The 26,258-nt window shown below is 36.1% G+C and overlaps 1 protein-coding gene and 2 non-coding genes across 3 annotated transcripts; 2 read left to right on the top strand and 1 right to left on the bottom strand.

Annotated features, from left to right (window-relative positions):
• Positions 1–244: 244 nt before the first annotated feature.
• Positions 245–464, bottom strand: LOC113342580. Its single transcript, XR_003356738.1, has one exon. It is a non-coding gene; the product is annotated as a small nucleolar RNA U3 (small nucleolar RNA).
• A 13,499-nt stretch (positions 465–13,963) lies between these two features.
• On the top strand, positions 13,964–14,074 carry LOC113342078. Its single transcript, XR_003356379.1, has one exon. It is a non-coding gene; the product is annotated as a small nucleolar RNA Z279/snoR105/snoR108 (small nucleolar RNA).
• An 8,883-nt stretch (positions 14,075–22,957) lies between these two features.
• Positions 22,958–24,228, top strand: LOC113316771 (DUF724 domain-containing protein 7-like). Its single transcript, XM_026564923.1, has 2 exons — positions 22,958–23,197; positions 23,297–24,228. Exons 1-2 carry the CDS (start codon positions 23,060–23,062, stop codon positions 24,071–24,073), a joined length of 915 nt encoding a protein of 304 aa, XP_026420708.1. The 5' UTR covers positions 22,958–23,059; the 3' UTR covers positions 24,074–24,228.
• Positions 24,229–26,258: the final 2,030 nt, after the last annotated feature.

Below are 26,258 nucleotides of genomic sequence, written 5' to 3'. Positions count from 1 at the left end.
ATTCGCGGAGTACCAAAAATAGCATTATGCAGCTGCGTGTGAGTAAGGCATCGCACAGTGCAGTTTATAATAATTCAAGGTTTGCTACCATTCATTTCATTCAAAATCAAATAAAACTCAATCTCTTCTTTCGTCTCTTTAATGTGCTGGTGGATGGTAACGATGTTTTCAGGTTCAGAAGTTAGGCCATCCATTTTGTCGCCTCCAAAAAAAAAAAAAAAAGAAAAAAAAAAAAAGGTTTTGGAGTCTGTCAGACAACCGCACGACCACCACAGCAGGCAAAGGACCAAGCTGAGAACGATCATCTACAGCCACAGGGCCTACATCATAGGCCTTGTGAGCCATTAATCACGCTCTGGTCGTGCGGTCCTGGTTCATCAACCACACTGAGGTTCCTGTCTCCTTAGAACTCAAGGATACAGAGGTACGAGCCTATAGAACAGATCCTGTTCAAGTAAGGTCGTGTCCAGTTTCCCGATTCCAGTCTCTTTAAACTAGGCTTCATTTCGCAGTGTCATCATTGTGGGACTAAGAAATGAAATGAAGGTCTAACTATTAGTTGTGGATCCCCTTGGGAGAGTGAACCATAAATGCATGGAAGAAGATAGATCTAGTAGTGGTTATGAAAGTATAAACAGTAGTACTTCACAAACAAGGAAGAGGAGCTGAATCTGAAATGAAATGCAGTGAGTGTAACACTGTAGTAACTCAATTATGTGGAGGAAGAAATTAACAACAACAAATTCAATTTAATCTTATTGTAGTATTATCTTTCATATTTTCCTTCTTCTTTTGATCCTAACTCTCTTCTTCTTCTTGTTTTTGTGTTGCAGTCTAAGCGTATTGCTTGCTGTTTTAGAGACAGAAGTACTACTGCTAAGACCACAACAACCTCTACAACACCAGCACACAGAAGGAAGACCTCTACACAAATGGAAGCGGATGCTTTTTGCTTCTTCAAATCCTTCTTCGTCATGGGGTATAATGTTGTCAAACCAAAAGACAAGTTTGATGTACTCAGAACGATTTCATTGATTGGGAAAGCAAAGAGAGATGACATTGAGCAAATGAGAGAGAAGATTGGAGTTTTAGATGCTGAAGCAAGTGTTGATTAGAAAAGGGAATTAGCTGAAGAAAAAGCTAACAAGTTGAATGGCTTTTTGTCAGGTGCAACAGCACCTTGGATTTGAGTAGTAGCATATAACACAAACAAGAGGAAGGTATAGTAGATGAAGGAAGAATGAGTCTACTTTTGAGATTATAGTTGAGCAAAGTTAAAGTTTTGACAATCCATGTTACCTTTTCAAAAAAAATGAGCTCATAATCGCGCAATATCTTCAGAGGATCTGAAGTTTATGGGAACCCTATCCACATGCGCGCTTGTAATATCATTGCTCGATGGTTAATCGGTTACTGGCATTACTTAAAGTGATGTGAATCTCTCTCGATGAGGAATGTGGGACATAATTGGGCTTGAATGGGAATTCAGTTTCTACAAGAATTTTACAACTTCATCGTATCCGTTAGGTGTGAGCATTTGACCCGTAATCCGCGGATTTAACCAGGACCAACCGTTCTTTTGTGGATAGATGCCCGGACCATTAGTTAATGGGTTGGATGCGGATGAAATTTTTAAAATCCAACGGATTACGGATCGGGCCCGGATGCAACCTTGAAAATCCGTTGAATATCCATATCCGTTAAATTAAAGGCATTTATATAGTTCTAGAAAATATTATGGATCATTTAGGAGTTCTTAAGGTGTTTGTTTGGGGTATTATACATTGCATATTTATATTTATATACATATATAGGATTTGTAGGTTTTATAAAGAGTCATCTGCGTTGGGTTTATTTTCTTTATTATAAATTTTAACTAAACAAATTCATTAGATTATCCGTATCCAATCCGTCCATCCGTGCATCCATTGGATGCAGATGCCAAATTCGAAATCCGTAATGTATTGGATTGGATGCGGATGAGGTGAAAAACCGGTCCATACTGGCCCATACTCACCCCTAATATTCGTAAATGAAAATGAAGGCGATTCATTATTATAGTTCTTGACTTATAAGAAGTAACACAAGTAAGAGCTGCGGTGGCCCGAGTCTTTGCCAAGCAACCTCTGTTATACCACGCCATGAACTTCCATTTCTTTATTCCCAAATTGAAATTGAGGGGATGATTTCATCAATCTTTTGATCTTCTTATAAGTGAATCCTTCTTTTCATGATTCTATTAACATCCCCTACTTAACTTTTATCTAATCTTTCTTTTCCTTCACCTATGAATTAATTTTCTACAATCCTGTTCTAATAAGTTTCATTATTTACCGTTTTGAGTGTTTTTTCCTTTTTGTTTTCTCTTTTCTCCCATATATTTTGTTACTTCTTCTAATGGCTTTTTAAATCTTTTGCAGGGCCTCTTTCAACATCATGGCAGGCATCCATTTTTGGACTTTGGCATGGTGGTATCTTCTTCTGTCAACTTTATTGTTGCAGCAATCAACAGTCCTCACTTCGCCTCCGATAGCAGTTTTGCAACCCATCAACAAAAGAATGATTTCTATCACTATGATCCAGTATTTCAGTTTAGAGCATGTTTATGATCCCATTGATTCTATTAAGTCAAGTTACAACGATTTCTTCTTTCCGATCCAGACTGTAAATTTGAATTTTCAAAATTCAAAGTTTCCCCCTATAACTCAGCGAAATTGGTGGGCATGCAATTGGGCATTGATTACGTATCAGTTGACCTCTATCCCATTCAAGTCTATCTATATATATTTTTCCAGCTCAAAAGAAGATATCTTTTCCTTTTTCCTCTCAAAATAGTTATACCGGTATAACTAATTTTGGTTATATTTTATACGATTCTCAACAATATAATACGGAGAAACCAAAGTGTTGGCTTATCGTCTTCCCTAAAGTAAAGTCTCAACTTCTGTTCAGAGTTATGGATTCACCTTCAAACAATCAGGTCTCCTTAATTACCTCAAAGATGCAGGCAGCTAAGCTTCGTGATCTCAATGCAAGACAAGTTAGGAAAGTTGTTGGTTCGAATAGAGCTATATCATCAGCAACGGAGGATTTAAGCAATTCTCTCATTGGCAAGCTTTTCACAAAAGATACTTTTGAAACAGATGAAATAATAAAATAATTCACATAATTGTGGAAGAAATATAAAATCTTGAATATACGTGCTCTTGATAAAAATATATTTCTTTTTAAGTTCACCTCAAATGAAATTGTTGAAGCTGTTCTTAAGAAGGGGCCCTGGAATATTAAGAAGTATCATCTGAATCTCAAGAAATATGATCCCTCCATTGTTGTAAGGGATCAGGTTTTTTCTCATCAAGAATGGAATGTTCAGTTCAAGAACATTCTTATTGAACATCACTCGGTTCAGGTTATTGATGAAGCTCTAGTTGAATTAGGCCCAAAGATTAAAACTGAACCAGGAAATTGTAGACTTGTGGCTGGCTCAATGATTACTGCAAGAGTCAAAATAGATCTAAAGAAACCTATGCATAGAGGTGGATGGTGGAATACTGCTGGTGGGGTAACTTGGGTTTGCTATCATTGGGAAAGACAACCTCATCTTCTTTCCAAAGAGTGTTTCACTATAGACCATGATGATGAAGAATGTGAAAACACTGCTTTGGATTTAAAAATCAGAAAATACACAAATGAGGAATATGTCACTTATTGCCATAATCTTGCTAGAGCCTATGGTGTTGGGTTTGCTATCATTGGGAAAGACAACCTCATCTTCTTTGCAAAGAGTGTTTGTTATCATTGGGAAAGACAACCTCATCTTCTTTGCAAAGAGTGTTTCACTATAGACCATGATGATGAAGAATGTGAAAACACTGCTTTGGATTTAAAAATCAGAAAATACACAAATGAGGAATATGTCACTTATTGCCATAATCTTGCTAGAGCCTATGGTGTTGAAATAACTGAGGATTTAGATCTTTTGCTGCAAAGGGTTTGTGAAGTAAGTCAGAGACAGCTTGAGGAAAAAGAAAGGGCTGAGAAACAAGAAGAATAGAGAAGAGCTAAGAGATCTAGAAGTGAAGATACAGAAGAGGACACATTGACAAAAGTCACCCTGAGTCCTGTTTTACAGTCTCATGATATTCATAAGAACATTGCTGGTCTTAATACTGGATCATCTGTTAGATTGGAACATTTTGATGGGATGGAGCATGACTTGGCTGAGGAAGGAGAACTACCTGCAAGAGAGTGCTCCCATGATATGAATGAGGCTACTGCAGTTCTGGTAACTATTTCTTTATCTACTACCTTACAAACTATTTTTTTTATTTCTTTTGATTTTTCTATAAATATTTCTGCAAACATGAAAGTCCTAGCTTGGAATGTTCAAGGTCTAGCAAAAAAATTCACTAGAAATCAAGTTTTTGTTCTGGTTAAGAAGCACTCACCTGATTTTTTGTTTCTCTCTGAAACAAAAATAGACAGTGATAAAATGGTTTCCTTAGCTAATTCTCTAAGTTACTGCAATTATGTTCACATTGATAGAATTGGTCTAGCTGGAGGACTAATTCTAGTGTGAAAGATGGAGTGCATTGTGAAGTCCAAGATGTCTCAATAAACATGATACATGTTATCACCAAAATTGATCCTAGTAAACCAGATGTCCTTGTTTCTTTTATGTATGGTTCAACCTATTTTGATAAGAAAAAAAAAACAATGGGATTTTCTTCAAAGAATTAGTGAAAATATCAGGCAACCTTGGATTGTAATAGGTGATTTGAACTTCCATATGCATGACATATCTGAAGCTGCTAACTTTTTTGTTGAACATAGGTTTGTTCAAGATAAAGTTAATACTTGTGGACTTATGGATATAGGTTTTACTGGTAAACATTACACTTGGACCAGTAACAGTTTTGGGACTGGCAGTAGAAAATCTAGACTTGACATGGATATAGGTAACAGCTATTGGTGTAATTCTTTTCCCCAAGCTAAGCTCATGCACTTGGTTCAAGTTGGATCTGATCATTGTCCTGTATTGTTAATACCACAAGTTATTAGCAGGAACTCCTGGAGGCCTTTTAAATTTTTTGCCATGTGGATGAAACATTTTGCTTTTAAAACTCAATTATCTATTGCTTGGGCTACTAATTTTTCTGGATCTGCAGGTTTTCAACTGATTGCTAAATAGCACAGTACTAGGAAAAGATTTTCACATTGGAATAAAATTGAATTTGGAGATATTGATAGAAATATTAATAACTTAAAAACTCAACTTGAGACAGCTCAAAATGATACTTCTGGGGCTCAGCATGAAAACATTGTTACCCTCACTAGGAAATTGGATGAATGGTTTAACATTAAATATGAGTTTTATAAACAGAAATCCGGTGATACCTTCATTACAGATGTGGATCAAAATACTAAATACTTTCACACTTTAGCCAATAGAAGGATGTTTAGGAAGAATATTGATTGTTTATGTGATGATAATGGTATCTGGTATAATGATTATGATGATATTGCTAATATGCTTGTTAGCCATTTTGAGAAGGTAAGTAAAACTTCCAATCCAGTTTTCACTGATACTACTTTTGATATCATCCCAACTGTTATTAATGCTCAGGATAATTCTCAGCTGAATATAATACCTTCTAGTGATGAAATTTTTGAAACCATTAAACATATGAATGCTTGGGGCTCACTTGGACCAGATGGTTTTCAATCTGGTTTTTACAAATACAATTGGGACATTGTAAGGCAGGATGTTACTAATGTTATTCAAAGTTTTTTTGAAACAGGGTTCACGCCAACAACTTTCAACAAAACTTATCTTAGTTTGATACCTAAGACTGATACTGCTATTAAACCTGTGGATTTCAGACCTACAGGTTTGTGTAATACTATTTATAAGGTTATTTCTAAGATTATGACAGATAGAGTTCAACCTCATCTAAAGCATCTGATTTCTCTTACCAAGCAGCTTTTGTTCCAGGTAGAGATATTCATGACAACATCATTGTGGCTCATGAGATGATCCACTCCATGAAACATAAAGAAGGTCATAGTGGCACAATGGCTTTAAAACTTGATCTTTCTAAAGCCTTTGATAGAATAGAATGACCTTTTTTACTTGGAGTTCTTAAAATTTTTGGCTTTGATGAAAAATTCTGTAATTACATAAACCAGTATATTTCTATTACACACATCTCTATCCTTTTAAATGGGTCCCCTACTCATGGTTTTAATACTTCTAGAGGTCTTAGACAAGGTGATCCTCTATCACCTTATCTTTTTATACTCTGTATGTAATTCTTTTCTAGACTGTTATTAAATGCTGAAACTAATCATCAAATTTCAGGAGTTAAAGCAGCTAGGAATGCTCCAGGTATTACCCATCTAATGTTTGCTGATGACATCCTTATTTTTGCTCAAGCTGATATGCACAATATTGCTGGTATTTTGAATACTCTTGATTATTTTGGTAGTGTGCCTGGGAAAATGCTCAACTTGAATAAGTCTAGTGTTTACTTTAGTCATAACCTTAGCCCTGGTACTAAAGAAATTTTTGCTGGAGAGCTCAAAATGACTGAAATGAACGATAGTGATACTTATTTAGGTGTCACTTTGTTATTAGAAAAGAACAAAACTAAAGCCTTTAAGCCATTGGCTCAATCTTTTGGTACTAGAATCAAGATTTGGAAAGGTAAAACTATGAACCACTATGCTAGAACTGTTATGGTAAAACATGTTTTAAATACCATACCTACTTATCAGATGGGTTGTTTTAGAATTCCTAAAACCTTAATCAATCAAATGGATGATATTCAAAAACATTTTTGGGACACAGTAGTAATAGAGGTCTATGTTTATTAGGTTGGAACAATATGAGTATTCCAAAATCTTTGGGTGGCCTAGGTTTCAGAAATCTTGAACACTTCAATACTGCCATGTTAACCAAACTAGCATGGAAGGCCTGTAATGATGATAGTTATCTGTGTATGCAAATTGTTAGAGCTAAATATGGTAAAGATGGTAGTTTGCTCCATTTGGATGAATTAAAAGAAAATTCTTCTTGGATTTGGAAAAGAATTTACTCTGGTATTGAGGTTGTTCAACAAAACTCTATGTGGATTGTTCAGTGTGGTACTAAAATCAACATTTGTCTTGATAACTGGATTATTGGCTTCAATAGTCCACCTGTCCCAACTGTGGGTCTTTCTAGCCTGTTATCTTATACTTTGGTTTGTGATCTTTTTCTACCTGGTACTAGAAACTGGAATGAGCAGCTTATCTTCTCTATTTTTAATCATGATACCTCCACTGCTATCCTTAATATGCATATTCCTCCCACTGGTGAAGATTATTTGATTTGGAAACCTGACATGAAGGGTAATTTCACTGTTAAGAGTGCTTACAATACTCTTTGTGATAGTTCTGTTAATAATGCTACTGCAGGAGACCCCATTTATAAAGATGTTTGGAAACATCTATGGAAATTTAAAGTACCTCATAGAGTACAACTTTTTGTCTGGAAATGTTTAAAAAACATTGTTCCTGTCAGAGTTAAGCTTGCTAGTTATAACCCTGATATTGAACTACATTGTAAGTTCTGTAATCACAACCTTGAAACTGTTAATCATTTGTTGGTTGAATGTGAGTATGCTAGATCCATCTGGAATACATTAAATGTAGATATCATTTCTGATACTCAGCACTATAATTCTTTTCAATCTTGGGTAGCTTATTGGTTCATTGCAGATGAAGAACTACACTATGGTAACAGAAATGAGGATTATGTGATTAAATTAATGTGCACTATATGGTATATTTGGAAGGACAGGTGCAATCTAATCTTTCAGGATATTGCTCGTAATAAAAGCAGTGCTATATACAGGATACAAAATTTAATTCATCTCGTAACCATGTTGTTGCTCCCATTTCTGCTCAGGAACAATGTAATATTCTCATCAAGGAATGGATCCCTCCTGAGGAAGGATTCCTTGAGATAAATATAGATGCCTCTTGCATTTCTGAAACTAAAAAAGGCATCACTGGACTAATTGTGCGTGATCATGCAGGAAATGCAGCAGGAGTGAAAGGCATCCAACTGGAAGAGGAAGTGGAGGCAGATGTGGGAGCTGAACATTTTGAGTGCAAAGCTCTAGTCAAGGAAGTGGACTGGATTGAGGAACATGGATATGACAAAGTTATCTTTGAAATGGATTGTGCAAATGTGGTAAACTCTATTAACAATGGAGAATCACAAGTGCACTGGTTTAATCGACACTTCATTTCAGCTATCAAGAACAAGTTTTCAAGTAATTCTTTTTGGTTTTGCAAGTTAGTTAATAGACTAGGTAATAGTGTAGCTCATGAGCTAGCAAGAAAATCTAGACTTGAAGCTCAAAGTTTTTCTTATGTTTCAAACTTTCCTCCTGATATCTCTAAACTCATTGAGGATGATTATGTCTTTTACAATAGCTAATCAATAAAAGCCACTCTTTAGTATCAAAAAAAAAGTAAGAGATGCGTTTAAAGGAAAAAAAAGAACAAGAATTGAACCAGTTGTGCCAACGGGGAGTATGCTATTTCGAGAATTTAGTAGATTATTGGGCTTGGGCTTATTCAAATTTGAAGGGATGGAATTACACTCCTGCATATATGTTACAAAAGCCATGTTCATATATGCGTCGCCATGTTCACATTTCAACCATATGCTATTGAACTAAATTCTTCCGAATTACGAAAAGAAATAACTATTAAGAATTAAAAAAAAATCCACTAACATATTCTAACCGGAATAACACTCAAGTTATCAATCATCTACTGATTATCTAAAAAATAAAGAATAACTTCTGAGTCTTTAGATGACAAGCCTCCTGGATTCAGTATCTGCTATCCCAAGAAGAGCTTTGTTAACAGGCATCCAAGCCATATCAAGTACATTTCAATGGACAAAATTATCAATATAGATTTCTTGTCAAATATAAATGGACGGAAGGAGTGTCTACATGTAATTATTTTCTTCTCTCGGATTTTTCTCCTAATTCCTTGAGTAAAACAAGACTAAACGCTTGAGGAATTGCTTGAATACTCTCCCTCTAACGATCGTCCCAGATTTTTTGGAGTATTGTAGTTTTCGAGTCATAACAAAAGACAGTTATGTTAGCAACAGTAGAACTTGATTGGTCTTTGTTATCCCAAATGGAAAACATGCCACATTCTTGGTGCATGGTGTACTAAAATTCTTACTCCAACTCCACAAGTCGTTCCATGCAAGCCCTTTCATGTCATGCATGCTACACTTTTTCTTTTTCTCTAATACCCATATGTGGATAAAGAATTTTCCCACCTCTCATGGACATAACACAAATACCCACCCAAAACTTTCAGGAAAAAGTGTGTCGAATTCGAGACCATTATTACGGCGAGAAACTGGTGGTGATAATGGGATCTGCTATTCGTAGTATTTTTAAAAATCCAGGAGAGAGAAAGTTCTGAGAGAAAAAAAGGCGAAACTTTTTCAAACTTAGCTTTTCGATTTCTCCATATTTTCTCACTCAAATTCCTTGACTTTTTATGCCCTTTCTTCCTACTCTTCTGGTCTACAAGTATGAGGTGGGATTTTTGTTTTAGATTTGAGTATGGAGGAGATTGATTGTCTTCCTCATATCTACCATGGTTGAAGACGAATCAAGCTCGGGGTTTGATGTTTTCCCTCCCCTAATTGCTTCTAATGGCAGTAAAGGTTGGAATCAGAGCCCTGGCTCTTCTAGTGGTGATGATAAGCAGGATTTTCCAGCAGAATCAGAGATGTCAAAAGGGGTTGTTGTTGGAAACCCTAGGAATGAAAAATGGAGGTCACTCTTCAAACCTAGTGATAAGGAACGCTCAGGAGGTTTTTCTACTAGCAAATTGTCTTATTCCAAACCTCAATCTGGTAACGATAAGAAGATTATCATATCAGCTGCCAATTTTGAAGAAGAAATTAAGGTCTGCGAAAAATTTCTGGTCGGCTATTTTGTGGGTGGATGCCCTTCTTTCTCTGTCATTGAATCTACTGTGAAGAAGGAGTGGAATCCCAAAGGTAAATTTCAAATGACCATTCATGATGGTTCAGTTTTCTTATTTGAATTTTAGCTAGGAGAGGATAGAGTTGCTGGCTTAGAACATGGTTCTATCTTTATTTCAAGTAAAAATTTTGTGATCCGACATGGCATCTTTTTATTGAAGAATCAGTTCAAGAAATAAAGAAAATACCTATTTGGATGAACTTGAGGAAGATCCCTATTCATTTATGGATTGAGAAGGGAATCAACATGATTTCTAGTGCTTTGGGAACTCCTTTGCTCGTCGATAAACATATATTGGCTAGAACTAGAATGAGCTTTGCGAGGGTCTGTGTTGAAATTGAAGTTGATTTTGATTATCCAGACTCTATCCCAGTTTATTTTGATGGAAAAGAATTCAATGTCCTTGTAGAATACTCATGGAAACCTCCAAGATGTCTCTCTTGTGCTAAATTTGGATATTCTAGTAGTAAATGTACCAAGGTTCCACGACAATTGATAGTTGTTTATGTTACTACATCCCAGTCAACATCTGTTGAGAAAAGGTTAGAGCCTGAAATAGTGGAGAAAATGATAGTTGATTATGTGCTTCAAGTTTCGTCTACTACTGTTGATCCCACTGCAGAGATGTGTGTGAATGGTGAGAAGGTTCTTGAACAAGAAAAAGTTCTTGGAGAGTGGGTTTGCTATAAAAGAAATAAAGGCACCGAAAAACAGAAAAAACAAAAAAACTTACAGAATTCTACATCTCTAACGGTTGTGGAAGTTGCAAGCACCTCACCTACCGAGCCCACCATCCCCCCGGGTTTTGAATCTCATAACAAGTTTCATGGTTTTAAGAAGAAGAAGAAGAAGAAGAATCCCAGTTAGCTCAGAAAGATCCAAAAGCAAGCACCACAAAGCCGTCATTGCACAAGCCAATTATAGGTATAGGTATTGGTATGAAGTTGAGTATAAAATCTAAAGGTACAAGTATGTTTCCAAATGGTTCTCTTTCAAGTTTAAAAAATAAAAAGCCTCCTAAATCTAAAGCTCCTAGTAAGGTATCCGCAAATAAACTAGTGGATTTTGGATCTTCTTGGGGATTAGAATTTCCACCTTTGAAGACTAACCGTGAAGAGATGCTTAGCGATCTGGAAAAAAACCACGATGATTTATTTATAGAAGATGTTTACTGGTCTTAAATGACTTTAGGAAGTGGTTCTCATTGCGGTTTGCAAGTTGCTCATTGTTTTTTAGGTTTCACTAGTTGTGTCTTTTGTTGACACTCTTTGTTTTCTTAGAAATTTCTTTGTATTCTCAGAAATCCCTGTCACTTTTCTGTGGGCTTTTCGCTCTTGGTTGTTGTGTTCGCCCGCACACGGCTTGTGTGCATTTTATTCTATTCTCTTTGATCTATCAAAAAAAAATGGTGATAATGGCATCAATTTGAACTCCACAGCTGCTAAGTCGAAGCTACAACTTCATCCAATAAAGGGTTCCATTTTCACAAACTCCGGGATAAAAACCTAAAGGGTAAGCAATTCTACCTATATCTCTCCACCCATGACCACTACCCAAAGTGTACACTTGAACTTGGCCGCACCTGTTATTAGAATTAAATAACTCATTATAGATTCTAAAAATTTTATACTCATCCATGGAATGATGATAACCAAATCCACAATGAAAATAACTACTCGTGCTCTCGTCATATGCTTCGCCATAGTTGAATGTTGCTGGAAGATAAACATATTCCTCAATAATATGATTTGCAGATATAGATAGGATCATGTGCAACAATAGACTTATCCGTCACCCCGAAACAAACCAAACCGTTACATGAACCAACCATTACAGAAAAAGGAGGTTCTAGCTCAATAGACCGATGTTTATCGAATTCTACAAGTGTCTTGTAAGAGTAATGCCCTTGCATATCAACATCATCATATTGTTCTCCTCCATAACCAAACTTTAGAGCAGGTTCTTTCCTAAACTGGAAAAGGAGACCTACCTTGATATTACTTGATATATCTCGACAGAGTTTGCAAACTAGTTTGCAGCTGATCATGGTTTGGTTAGGTAAACGATATAGTATGTCTAGCATTATTTTATTAGGAAACTTCTCCATCTTACGAAATCTTTACGCACAAAGCTTCACACAATTCTAACAATAAAAGTTCTCACATGTTGTTTAGATCTCCCACTAGACCACCTCTAATCTCTCTGCTAATAACTTATACGTCTGAAGTCGGCAGCTATAGTAGATTTGCTACTATTATAATCTCTAAGTTCCAAACCCTATATAGAAAAGTTCTTAAATATAATGACAACATTCGAAACCTCAAATGTATATGGCCAACATTCTTATTGTGATGGTTGAGATGGGCAGCCCATTATGACTAAGATGATTCTTACAAATCGGGCCTACGAAACGCGGAGAAAATAACATTTGCATTGCATAAGAAATCTTTTTGGAGGCATACTGATTTTTTTAAGGCATACTAAATGATGATACAATCTAGGGTATGCTTATAAGGGGTGTCCTGACAATGGGTAGATTACTAAGTTACCCTTAATTATTTTAAATTACTTAAATCTAAACTAATCAAAATCAAATACATAAACCTAATCAAAATCAGTTGAATTATTCTTATCTTATTCTCCCTCTTAAACCGTTTGAATATTTTTTCGTCGTCGATTAATCGTTCGCTCATAAATCTTTGATCGTTGATTAAGTCACAACTTTAAAATCAGTAAAACGAAGTGTTGCGCTAGAGATATCAAACTGTCGCAAAATCCCTAATTGAACCTATCTTCATTTTCATATTTTTGTTTTTCATAAGAACAGTTCGGCTGATCAACAAATATCAATTTTGAACCGAACCTAATTTATAGTTTAGAAAAACATTAAGTTCGGCTGATTCGATTTTTCTATATTTTCAGCCGAACTTCTGACTTGAATAGGTTCAGAGATTCATTGATGTTCGGCTGATTTTGGTATTGCCAAATCTTGAGCCGAACATTATAATGTAAGTTGCCTCTTAAACTACAATGAATAAACTTAAGGTTCGCTAACTATTAGACGAGTTCGAATGAGCCGAACCATAAATAAAAATTCAATTACTTGGGTTCTGCTTTAAATTTATAAGCCGGGTGGTTCTTCGCGCGTAAAGTTCGGCCTTTAGTTTTTAGCCGAACCCAAAACAGATCTCCGAAAAAAACAAAATTTTTGATGATTCAACCCAAAGAAAGGAAACTAAACATCTTATACAACTATACTCGTGTATTATTAGCATAGAGTTCCTCATCACCCATTTTAAATCGCAAAATTCTCAGATTTCTCATAAATCTCTAAAATCTAGGTTTTTTTCACTTTTTGTTCCTCCCCAAATCCCAAACTCTCTCACAAAAAAAAACAGATCTTACTTAACTTTAATCGATCTTTAGCAACACTAATTAATCACAATCATTAACATCTAATCATTATCATTAATACTAATTAAATAAGGGTATATTTGCCATTATTAAAAATGGGTGGATAAAGGGTGATGGTCTTTTATATAGTGACCCTATTTTGTCACCATTTAGTATGCCTAAAAAAAACCAAGTATGCTTCAAAACAAGTTCCTTGCATAAACATTTATCTCAAAATCTCTTGGCATATACTTTTCGACTTCAAGAGTTCAAGTTCTTGATGTTTGTATTTACTTCAAGTTTATTCTTTATGTTCCGTACGTAGCAGGACTTGGAATCTATACAAGTCGAGTTTAGTAGTCAGACTCAGAGCTCAATGTGATACTAACTAATAGTCCCACATTAAGAAGTCCAAAGGAGGGAATGCCAAAATGAGAGTAATAAACGGGGATGGCAAATGCCCACTTAAAACCATGATCATTCAGGCAGATAATGGGAAATGATGAGTGGTCAAAACTCGCCCATTGTATGCGAGAATTGGGTGTCCAGCCTAAGCCTGGTTACGACAATATGGGCACTCCCTTTTTTATTACCGATCTTATCCCTAGCCCCACCTTTTAATACTTAAATGTAGAAATTGAGAATTGGGTGTCCAGCCTAAGCCTGGTTACGACAATATGGGCACTCCCTTTTTTGTTACCGATCTTATCCCTAACCCCACCTTTTGATAACCCCACCTTTTAATACTTAAATGTAGAAATTAACGTTTAATCCCAAATATGTTAACCCCACCTTCATACTTAAATGTAGAAATTAACGGTTAATCCCAAATATGTTGCATTAACGTTTAATCCCAAATATGTTGGGCGTTATACTGATTAGTCCAATCCTCTCAGGCGTGGTACAAAACATGGACAATTTAATCCCTTTTTGTACGATTTGGTCCAAATTATTACCGATCCGATTTATGTTATTCTCAAAATACCCTAATTTTTGTTTTCATTTTATGCAAAAAGAGAGAAATAGGCTAAAACTTATAGATCTGAAATTTTGACGAGAGACGGACAGGTTTTTGACGAGAGAGATGCGATTTTTGGTTTTGTTTTTCATCAGAGATTTCCTGGTAAGGTTTTTGATCTTCTATCATGTTTATTTCAGAGATTTCTTCGCTATTTTCTTCGATTTTTTTGTAGATTTGATTTCGTCTTTATTTTGATTGGTTTTATTTTCAAATGAAACTTATTTCGGTGTCTTGTTCACATGATAAGTTCATTTTTGGTTAAAATCAAACGTCAATTAATTGTCGAAATTCAATCTGTTTTTCCTCGAAATTCATTTTGTTTTTCCCCTGTTAGTTACTATTTTTTGTTGCTTCGCACTCGTACTGCCTTAAATCCTAGAATAGCATTTCGCCTCTTCCATGAATAGGTATATCTATTGTCGATACTGAGTAGCACTCATGATAAATAGTTAACTGGAGTATGTTAGCTTCGGGGTATAGTCTTTGCAATTTTATTTACTAAGAAAAAGTATGTGGTTCAACTTTATAATGGTGGTGTTCTTGATAGACATTATAATTTATTTATGGGTAGTGGTGGAAAATTATTGGAAGCATATATGTTGAGATTATTATTAGTCCCACATGGTTGGGTTATTTAAGATCCTGCAGTTTATAATCTATTAGGGCCTCTCCACTCATTGCCAATTGGTTTTGAGTTGGATGCCCGCAAATTTTGATATGGTATCAGAGCAGGCTATTTGTGTTGAGTCAGTTAACCGCACCTTTACTTCTGCGTCACCCGATTTAATTGTCCACGTGTTTGTAAGACCCGCCGAGGCTACACGTGAGGGGGCGTGTTAAGATTATTATTAGTCCCACATGGTTGGGTTATTTAAGATCCTACAGTTTATAATCTATTAGGGCCTCTCCACTCATTGCCAACTGGTTTTGAGTTGGATGCCCGCAGACTTTAATAATATATCAATTAGATTTTAGTCACTTCTCGTTGGTTAGTGCAACAATAGGTCCGTTGTTTTGTATACCGATCAAGTGGAAGTTACTGAGAATTTCATCTTAAGATTGAAATGCGAAGAATGGATGTAACTAGGCATGGTGGCTTTTCTTATGTTTATCATTATAATAATGATTCACTACCAAAGCATAGGTTCATGCCGAGGAAAATTAAACCCAGTAGCACTCCTACTACTGTTGTACCAATTGTTTCGTGAGCTTAATATATGAATTCCAAACTTATGAAACAAAAATCTGATACGAGTAGTGTGATATGATTTGATTAGTTATCCGGTCTTTTTTGGTCTGTTCTATACGTGGCTGTAGATAAATATGAGCACAATACGGAATTTATTTGGTCTTTACTACTAATGTGGACGTTGGTGTGTTACTACTAATGTGGACCTTGGTGTGTGTCAGCCAAATCGTTGGATATGGTGTATTAGTGATCTAACATCTGCGTATATTTTGCCTTCCTTTATTATTATGTGGTTATCTATGTGTATCCCTTGTTGTCATTCATGAATTTTAATTATGATTTTTTTTTTCAGAAAGTCAGTTGGATGCAACCCCATTTGAAGTGAGATATAGAAAGCGATGTTAGATGACTCTTGTTCATCCAATTCCAAGGTACATGTTCTTTTCTTCTTTGTCGCTAGAGTTAGCTATTAATAATGCAGTTTAATATGATATTAACTCACTGTATCGTTGCGCATAAAAAGTCAAATATAAAAATTTTACTAGTTTGAGTATACTTGACTTGGCAGTAACACAACAAAATTTAAAGAAAATGATACTGATATGTTCGCTAGTCATCCCAAAATTGGTGGTTTCCTTCTAAAGAAGAACTGAATGGAAAAATGCCAATTTTCTGCTCAGAATACTTTCTTTGTAATAATATGACCCTGCTGATTTAAAATTTAGTCTAATGTTTGGGCTAGTATGGGTAGATGTTGACCGACTTGTTCTAACATTGAATTTGTAAGAAATGTTAGTTCCGTAGACTTGTTCTGATATTGAAATTATAAATGTCGGTTGTTAGGATTATCCAATAGGATGAAGCCTATTTCTCGGTCTATTCCAATAATTTTTTGAACATTTACATTTTTTTGGGTCACATGTACCCTACTCTTTTCTTGGAGTTGCATTCAACATCGGATGACTTTACTAATTATTAGAGATGCATCAGCGATACTTCTATAGAAATTTGATGTTTTTTGGATAATGTGCACATAAATGTACACCTGCTATTGTTAGCGTGTACATAAATGTACACCTTCTATTGTTAACGTTGTTAGCGTGTACATAAACGTACACCTGCTATTGTTAATGTGTACATAAATGTACACCTGTTGATATTAATGTGTATATAGTTGAACCACATGCTGAAATAATTTTGAAACTTCCAGGTTTAAAAGATATTACTCATCTCCTTCTTAGTCTAAGGCAGTGGTGCACATATTGTTGAACCACATGCTAAATGTTGAGAAGCAAACTTCCTATATTTAGAAAAAAAATAACAAAAATCATACCGCTATTAGTATCTCAAGTTCTCAACCTTTTTATTTATCCCAATTGCAGGTGTAGTGAAGGTCAAAGATGATAAAGATGAGTTCCCAACTTATGTTGCTATGCTTGCAGCCCAAGATGATGCAACACGGTGCAAGGAATTTGTTCTAGTTGTATACTTTGGTTCTTGATGATTCCTACCTTAATATTGGTCCTAACTGATAACATGATTGTGTGTTTTATGCTTTCTTAATTGAATTTGATAAGTACAACCTTCGCATAATGAAATAACATATTGATTCTTAATGTGTACATAATTATACACATGTAGATAGCTAATGTGTATATAGTTTTACACTTGTTGATTGTTAATATGAATGATTGGTGTTGTGAATGTTTTACAGGGGTGTACATATTGGTGCACCTGTGTAAATCTTATGAAAAAGTACGTTTTCCTTGTTTTACAACGGTGTACATATTGGTGCACTTGTGGGAAGTAATTCCCATGAAAAAATAGGTTTGTGTGCAGTTGTGAATGATTAGATTTATGCATGTTTTGAAGCGCTGTAAGTATTGGTGCACCTCTGTAATCCTCGTGTAAAAGTAGGTTTGTGAGTGGTTATGAATGATCATTTTTCTGCATGTTTTGCAGGGGTGTACACATTGATGCACCAGTGTATTTTTAATGAAAAAGTAGGTTTGTTTATGGTTATGAAGGATCGCTTTTAGAAATGTTTCACAGGAATGAATATATTGATGCACCAATATACTTATCATGAAAAAGTAGGTCCGGGTGTGAGTATGATTGATCTGTTGTGCATGTTAGTAATCTCCTTTTTGGTAAAGTGCAATGAATCACTGTACTGGGATGTTTCGAAGCCATATTAAGTTTGTGTAGTAATGCCCATATGGATTGTGTCTCTGACCATAAACTAAGTAACTTTTTATTTTGATCCTTTTCTTGCTTTGTTTTCTTATGCGAATGTTGGTGAAAGGATAATCACTTTCTTTTCAAGCTGCGATTTCTTATCTTCATTGGTTTGTCCTCGATGCAGGTTATCTGCTAAACTTACCTCTGCAAATCTGGATGTTACCCAACTGGAGCTTGGATTCTGGATTTTTTGGATTAGGGTGCAGTTTGGCTATCATGGATTCTGGATTTTTTGGATCTTTGCAGCGGTGTACATAATTGTACACACTAATGTAAATTAAAAATTTTAAGAAATGAAAATTATATAGTCATAAGGGTACTCTTTTTGTAGCTCTCGAAAAATGCTTTCCAAATATATAAAGTTTGTCGATTTTGGACGAGCGGTTCAAAAGATAAATTGTTTTTAATTATCTTTTATATTATTCAAAATTGCTGACATCATCATGAGTCAGTGTGGATTAAATTGCAAATATTTGGACTAAATAATAAATAATGAGGGTTATTAGGGTACTTTCCATATTTTTGGACTAATCTGTACCTAGTTGACTCGAACTGGACTAAATTGTACCTTTGTATTGATTTTTGGACTAAACCGTATTTTTCCCTACTTAAATTGGGGGTATGCCTTTTAAATACAATTTTGTTGATTTTGGGTCCGAGAGCTGCCCATCGGGTGTATGCCTCCTAGTTAGTAATTCTCCGAATGATTCACGTATCTGAACTGTCCGAATCCGAATGATACGCATCCGAATTGTCCGAATCCGAATGATACTTCCGAACTACGAACCTAGTTCGTGGACCTCGCAAATGATTCGCGAACGTATCCGAACTGACCGAATCCGAATGATATTTCTGAACTAGAATTCCCATAGGCAACTCTCTGACCAGAGTTATGTTGATTGATTTTTGTTTGATTTCGTATATACTTTATATTTAAATACAATTATTCAGTTAAAATTTTCTATTGGTAGTCGTTTAACCAGTGTTTTATATGTTGATTTTTGTTTAAAAGTCTATAAAGTCGTTTTATAATACATTTATGCGATTAAATTGTTTACCTCTTGTTAAATAATCACGCTAAAATATTTTTTTTCCATCTTATATATCATATACAAATAAAATTAGTCTCGTAATAAGGTCATAATACTTGTCAATTTGTCATATATGTAAGCTGAATTTTAAGTGCCGAACTCACATTTATAAAACGAACATGCACGTACGTATGCCGTTCCGAACTACTGTTCGAACAACGAACCATTGACCGGATTTTTGACCGAATCCGACCTATCTGAATCCGTATAATTCTCGTACTATGTCGTCCCGAATTACTACCCGTACCTCGAATTGCTAACTAGGGTATGCCTTTTAAATAGAACGGTTTTTTGGGGACCATGGTTATTCTGGGGGGACCATGGTTTTATTTTGGGTAAAGACATTAGAAGTAAATCTAGGTCACCCCTTATCTAGATATTTATATTAATACCTAAATTACCCTCTTGATTAATTTTTTGGTAATGATTAGTTTGTGTTAATAATAGTTAGCGTAGTGATTAGTAAAATGATTAAGTTAAAGATAATTAATGAGGTTAAAAAATCAGATGGCTTTTTTTTTAAAAAGAAGCAGAATTATTGAGAGAGTAAAGTTGGAGAAGATGAAGAAGGAAAACATGAAAAACAAATGATTTTACCAACCACAACCGAAAGAAGAGTATTTGGGTACCCAGGTATGTTTCAAACTTAGATAATGTTGGTTGAATTGCTCCAAATTTTCAAAAGACTGTAAATTTTTAGGGTAGATTTGGGCTTGTTCGGTTACCTTATGTGAAGAACAGGTTACCGAACTCATCTGAAAGTGTAATTCGGTTACCTTTTCCATATATGCAGGTTACCGAACTCGTTCTTTAATGGAGGTTTTTAGTTGTTCGGTTACCTTTTCCATACACGCAGGTTACCGAACTTTGTTTATAGGACTTACAGAGTAATGTTCGGTTGGTTCGCAAACTTTAACCCAACAACATATCTAACCGAACTCCACATGTATGCAATTAGTGAAGAGTTCGGTTTGTCAAGATTTTTTGCGAACAAACCGAACATAGTGGAACAAGTTCGGTTAAATTGAAACTCAACATAGTAGGCAAAATAACACAGTTCGGTTACATTGAAAAAAAAAATTCTTTTTGGAATACAAGTAGAGTTCGGTTACTAGATAGTTTTAGAAATTTTTGCGAACCAACCGAACAAGGTAGGTAAAGTTCGGTTATATCATAACTCAACATAGTAGGAAAAATAAAACAGTTAGGTTACTTTTTTTTTTTTTGTATTATGGGTAGAGTTCGGTTACTAACTAGTTTTAGAATTTTTTGCGAACCAACCGAACTCGGAGTTCGGTTATGAAAAATTAAATTCGTGATAACCGAAGTGTTCTTCGTGTTCTTGGTTTCAGAATGTTCGGTTACAAAACTAGTTTTTTTTAAACTATTCCTAACCGAACATGCCTCTTTAACATCCATTTAAACCATATTTTGATGATTTCTACTCAATTTTCCTATCCAAAAACGAATTAAAAAGATTGATGGGTTTTTCAATCGAACGAGGAACGTCAAGGAAAGAGAGAAGAAGAAGAGAATAAACATTTTTTCAAAACTAAAATTTTTCGATTGCTCTTTTGATTTTGGTTAATAAATTCATTTAGATTAGATGTAGGAGTATATGATTAGATTTATATAGTTATTAAGTTAATTTTAATTTAAATTAAAGTAAAGGGTAAATGGGCATTTATCTAACTTTGGGACACTCCTTATAAGTATAGGGAGGTTGGCCTAAGTCCCCCCAAAAAAACCATGGTCCCTTAAAAAGAACGATTTTTTGGGGACCATGATTTTTTTGGGGGGACCATGGTTTTATTATGCCACCTTCCCTATAATGATAAGGGGTGTCCTAAAACGTTGAAATGACTAACCTACCCTTAACCTAATTTAATTTAAAACCAACCTAATAACCACCTATATATATATAACCACCAACACCGCCCACCACCGCCGATTACCACCACCACCACCTCCAATTATCACAACCACCAACCACCGATTACCACCACCACCGCAGATTACCACCACCACCACCTCCGATTATCACCACCACCAACCACCGATTACCACCACCACCTCCTCCCACCACCACCACCACCACCACCGCCTATTTAAGAAATGTAACAACATCAATGCAATCACAATTAAGTTCTGTTACATGATAATTTTATCGAGTATAAAAGACGCCAGCCGCAGCCTGATTCTGCCATGGGACCACTCCGGAGGTATTTTCCAACAAACCCTTCACTTTAATTTGATTTTGATTGCTTCAATTGAATAGAAATCATCAAAATAGGGTTTTAGTAGGAGTTACAGAGCCATGTTCGGCTAGGAAGATTTTCCAAAAATAGGGTTTTACTAACCGAACTTCTTGAAAATGAAGAACACGAAGAACAGTTCGGTGATATTGGATTTAAAACTAAGTCACCGAACTCTCTGTCCGGTTGTTTCGCAAAAAATTTTAAAACTACAAAGTAACCGAACTCCACCCTTAGAACCGAAAAAAAAAACAAATCCAGTCTAACCGAACTGTGTTGTTGTGGTCACTATCTTGAGTTCCAAAAAAACCGAACTTAGCCAATAGAGTTCGGTTTTTTCGCAAAAAATTTTAAAACTACAAAGTAACCGAACTTAACCAATAGAGTTCGGTTGATTCGCAAAAAATACTTTTAACCGAACTCCTTGTATTAGAACAACAGAAGTCCATAAGTTCGGTTCCTTCGCAAAATAAGGATATCACCGAACTTACGTAATAACCGAACGTTTGCCTAATTGCATATATGCATATATAAGCCCAGTTATGTTGATTCGCAAAATATGTTGAAGTTTGCGAACCAACCGAACTTCTAACACTAGGTTACTTTTAACCTGCAGTTCGGTTGGAAACTTGGTTGCGTTGAAGTTTGCGAACTAACCGAACACACAAGATGTACCCAAATAAACTGTTAAGTTCAAAGTTCGGTTACCTACCATTTTATCCTAGGTAACCGAACATTACACTGTACGACCAAAACCTCCATTAACGAGCGAGTTCGGTAACCTGCGTGTTTGGAAAACGTAACCGAACTACACTTTCAGGTGTGTTCGGTTACATGTTCTTGATATATGGTAACCGAACTGACCCAAATCTACATAAAATTTTTCATTTTTTTTGAAAGTTTGGAGCAATTCAACCAACATTATCTAAGTTTGAAGCACACCTGGGTACCGAAATACCCTTCCTCCGGTTGTGGTTGGTCAAATCCATCGTTTTTCATGTTTTCCTTCTTCATCTTCTCTAACTTTACTCTCTCAATAATTCTACTTCTTTAAAAAAAACCATCTGATTTTTTAATCTCACTAATTATCTTTAACTTAATCATCTCACTAATCATTACCCTAACTAATCATCACCCAAAATTAACCAGGAAGGTAATTTAGGTATTAATATAAATATCCATATAAGGGGTGACATAGATTTACTTCTAATGTCTTTACCCAAAATAAAATCATGGTCCCTCAAAAAAACCATGGTCCCCAAAAAATCGTTCTTTAAATACAACTTTGTTGGTTTTGGGCCCAAGAGCTTGGCAGTGGGACCAGTCCAACTGGATGTTGGGTTTGATAGTGGGACCAGTCCAACTGGTTGAGTTCGATAGAGGCACGTAAAAAAAAAAAGAAATTCAAGAAGGGCTGATATTGAAATTGCTGAATACCACCATAGAATAGATAGTCCTGTGGATATTCAACTTGTACATCGTGTCATTTCAGTTTTTATGTTTATTTTTAAAGGTCTGACCCCTTTGCACATCAATCCCATCCAATTGAAGTCCACTTAGTTTGAGATTTGAATCACTGCACCCCAGTACCTACTCATGTACAGTAATAAAAAAAAGCAGGTCAGAAAATTTTAATTTTCTCACCAAACAAAATTTTCATTTGTTGTATTAGAAGACTCACAATCACAACTTTGACTACTAGTACTACTTCACTGTCTCTGCTGTTCTTCATCTCTTTCTCTAAGCTAATTTCACTTTATTACCTTCAGAAAAACCCTTTGAAAGAATCATTCATGGAAAAAGAAGATCGATCTAGTAGTGGTTGTGAAAGTATAAACAGTTCTTCACAAAGTAGGAAGAGAAGAGCTGAATCTGAAATCAAATGCAGTGAGTGTAACACTGTAGTAACTCACGTATGTGGAAGAACCCAAGTAAGAAATTAACAAAAACTTCCATTCAATCTTGGATTCTTATGTTTCATGTCTTGCTTCTTCTTTTGATCCTTACTCTCTTCTTCTTGCTGTTTGCAGTCTAAGTGTATTGCTTGCTATTTTAGAGACAGAAGTACTGCTAAGACCACAACAACCTCTACACCACCAGTACACAGAAGGAAGACCTCTACACCAGTAAGCAAATGGAAGAGGATACTTTGTGCTTCAAATCATTCTTCATCATCCTCTGTTCATCACCATCAACAAACACCTCCTCCTCCTCTTTCTTCACCTTCCATGGCATCAGTTAGATTGTCACCAGGGGATATCCACTGTCTTCAGGTTCCAAATGATTTCATTACTTCTCAGGAGAAGCTATTTCAAATAATGCCTCAAAACCCTCATCTGAAACCCTTAGAGAAATACCCACCTGGTGCTAGAAAGGGTATGAAGTTGATGTTTGATTTAGAATTCACAAATCTTGCTGAGAAGTTGCAGGAATCTGTTGACCCTCTTGAGTTTTATGCTAAAGCAGGGGAATATACTTGGCAGATGACAACTTTGGAAGAAATGGGGTATAATGTTGTCAAACTGAAACAGAAGTTTGATAATCTTAGTAAGATTTCAGTGATTGGGAAAGCAAATAGAGATGAAATTGAGGTAATTAAAGAGAAGATTAGAGTCATGGAAGCTGAAGCAAGTGCTCGTCAGAAAAAGATTCAGGATTTGGAAACGGAAGTGCAACAATTGAAGAATGAATTGAGAAGTGAGGATGAGGAAATTGAAGCTTTGAAGTTGCTGGAGAGGGAATTCGATGAAGAAAAAGCTAAAAAGTGTAGTGCTTTCATGTCAGTTGCAGCAGCACCTTGGATTTGAGTAGCAGCATACAACACAAATAGGAGGAAGAAAGACAAGTATAGATGAAAGGAAGAATTTGTCTAGTAGAAATCTTAAAATGGTGTTTATGATTTACTATTGAGATTGTAGTGAAGCAAAGTTAATTGTGACAATCCATGTTATTGTTTCTTTTATTTTGTTGTCTTTGGCCAATTTGGTAATGGTAATAGCCTCAAATGAGTTATCTTTTACACCTTATAAACCCATGGAAAGTTCATCATGTGGATACATTTACAGATGCAGGAGCTAGTTTTTGTTTTTGCGATATTGGGTAGACTTGAAGCTGGGTTCTGTGGGTAATATGCAATCGAGACGTGCAGCAGCGTCTCAGGCCATCCTCAAGTTAAGCAGGTTAAAAGTCTTGCTGCTGCCCCTCATTTGGCATGGCGCCGGATAGTGAAAGTATTTGAAGTTGGAAAGAAGGTTTAAATTTAAAATTCTTCTGAAGTACAAGAAATGCTGCTAAAGCAACTATTACACAAGCAAACTTACACACAGGAGCTAGTACTTCACCTTGACTGCAATAAAGTTGTACCAGTACTATCTAATCAAAATAAAAATCCAGAGAAACACAAAGTGACTAGGGTGACCAAAGTCATCCCAAGTATGGATTGGTTGATTGCCATTGAAGAAATGGACCCGCTATCGAAAGGAGTGTTATCAATAAGAGGTTGCTGCATTCCATGAGTAGCAGTATTGGCCGCTCCTCCTCCAAAAGCAGTAGAAGGCTGATAATGATGCACAGATGGAGAGAGAGGTTGTTGTGCAGTTAAACCACCTGTTGCTGGTTGAGCATTACTTGAATCAGGCTGCTCTAAGTCTTCTCCTGGCTGGCTTAGATCCTCCTCAGGTTGTGGAAATTCATCTGGTGTGTTTAGGTCAGTACCCTGCTGATGAGCATGACTTGCCTGGGGTTGTTGTACAGGTGCTTGTAATTCATCCGGTTGGCTTAGATCCTCCTCCGGTTGTTGTGCAGGTGCTTGTGATTCCTGGGGTTGTTGTGCAGGTGCTTGTAGTTCATCTGGTTGGCTTAGACCACTCTGTTGAGGGATATCCGCCTCGGTTTGTTGCGATTCTACCTGTGGAACAACTAACTGAGCTGTCTGCTGCGATCCTCCTCCTAGTTGCTGAACATTGTTATCCAATGGCTGTCCAAAGGGACCTCTATCATCTCCACCATGAACTGGAGAAGCAAAAGGTGGGAGTGCAGGAGCTAATCCAGGTGCTCCAATAGATCCACAGTTTTGGTTAACAATGGGGTTATCACTTGCTCTCCAAGCCAATTCACCTTCTTTATCTATTATTTGCACGTCACCTCTGTCAATCAACACCAACTCCCTCAAGTAGTTGTCACCTTCCACGTCGTTGTCCCACGCAGAGTTGCTTCCATCGAAAATCTCAAGTCCACCTTCAGAAAACACTAGAGTACATGTGTTGACATTGCTAACAGAAGTGCATTCTGATTCCCAGACACTTGCGCCATGTTCTTCTTGCACTTGGATGTAGCAGAAATCATTCCCAAATCCACCAGCGCCAAATGAAGTCTGGCGACGAAGGAGATATGCAGAATATTTTCCTGAAGGAGAAGCGAGGAACATTTGAGAGGTGCCAAGTTCTGATGTTTGTTGGGTTAGTGGTGGGAGACTTGCAAGAACTTGCTGCTTAACTACCCTTTCGATTGTACCGGCCGGTGCTAGAGATAGCGAAAGCAGGGCAGAGTAAGAAAAGAACAAGACTAGTAGTAAAGAGAGGAAGAGATTATGCTTGAGGAAGCCTTCCATTTTTCAGATGAATTTCGTGTTGCAAATGAACCTCAGATGAATTCTTAGAAACAGATGAGAGTATGAGATGATTGAGGAAATGATCGGTTCCGACTGTTTATATAGCGGAGAGTTTCCCGCTAGAAATTAGTGGAACTGTTATTGCTATTGAAGCAGTTAACTGACTTTTTAAGATTCTAGTGTTGGAGCAGTTGAGAGACGATTAAGAATACATTTTAGTTCTTTCAACTGTTAAAAGCAGGACTGAAGTTTATAAACCACTACCTACCTTTGTTTCAGGAAAGTGGTACTTTCACCTTTTCATTTTTACCTGAAAGTATCACTTTTACTGAAACGGAACACCGGAGGGCCTTACTGCAACTTCTCTATATAAACAAAAAATA

This window comes from Papaver somniferum, chromosome 1, assembly GCF_003573695.1.
Source record: "Papaver somniferum cultivar HN1 chromosome 1, ASM357369v1, whole genome shotgun sequence".
Lineage (NCBI taxonomy): Eukaryota > Viridiplantae > Streptophyta > Magnoliopsida > Ranunculales > Papaveraceae > Papaver > Papaver somniferum.
Note: the sequence above shows the minus strand (reverse complement) of the source record. Positions and strands in the feature narration are given on the sequence as shown.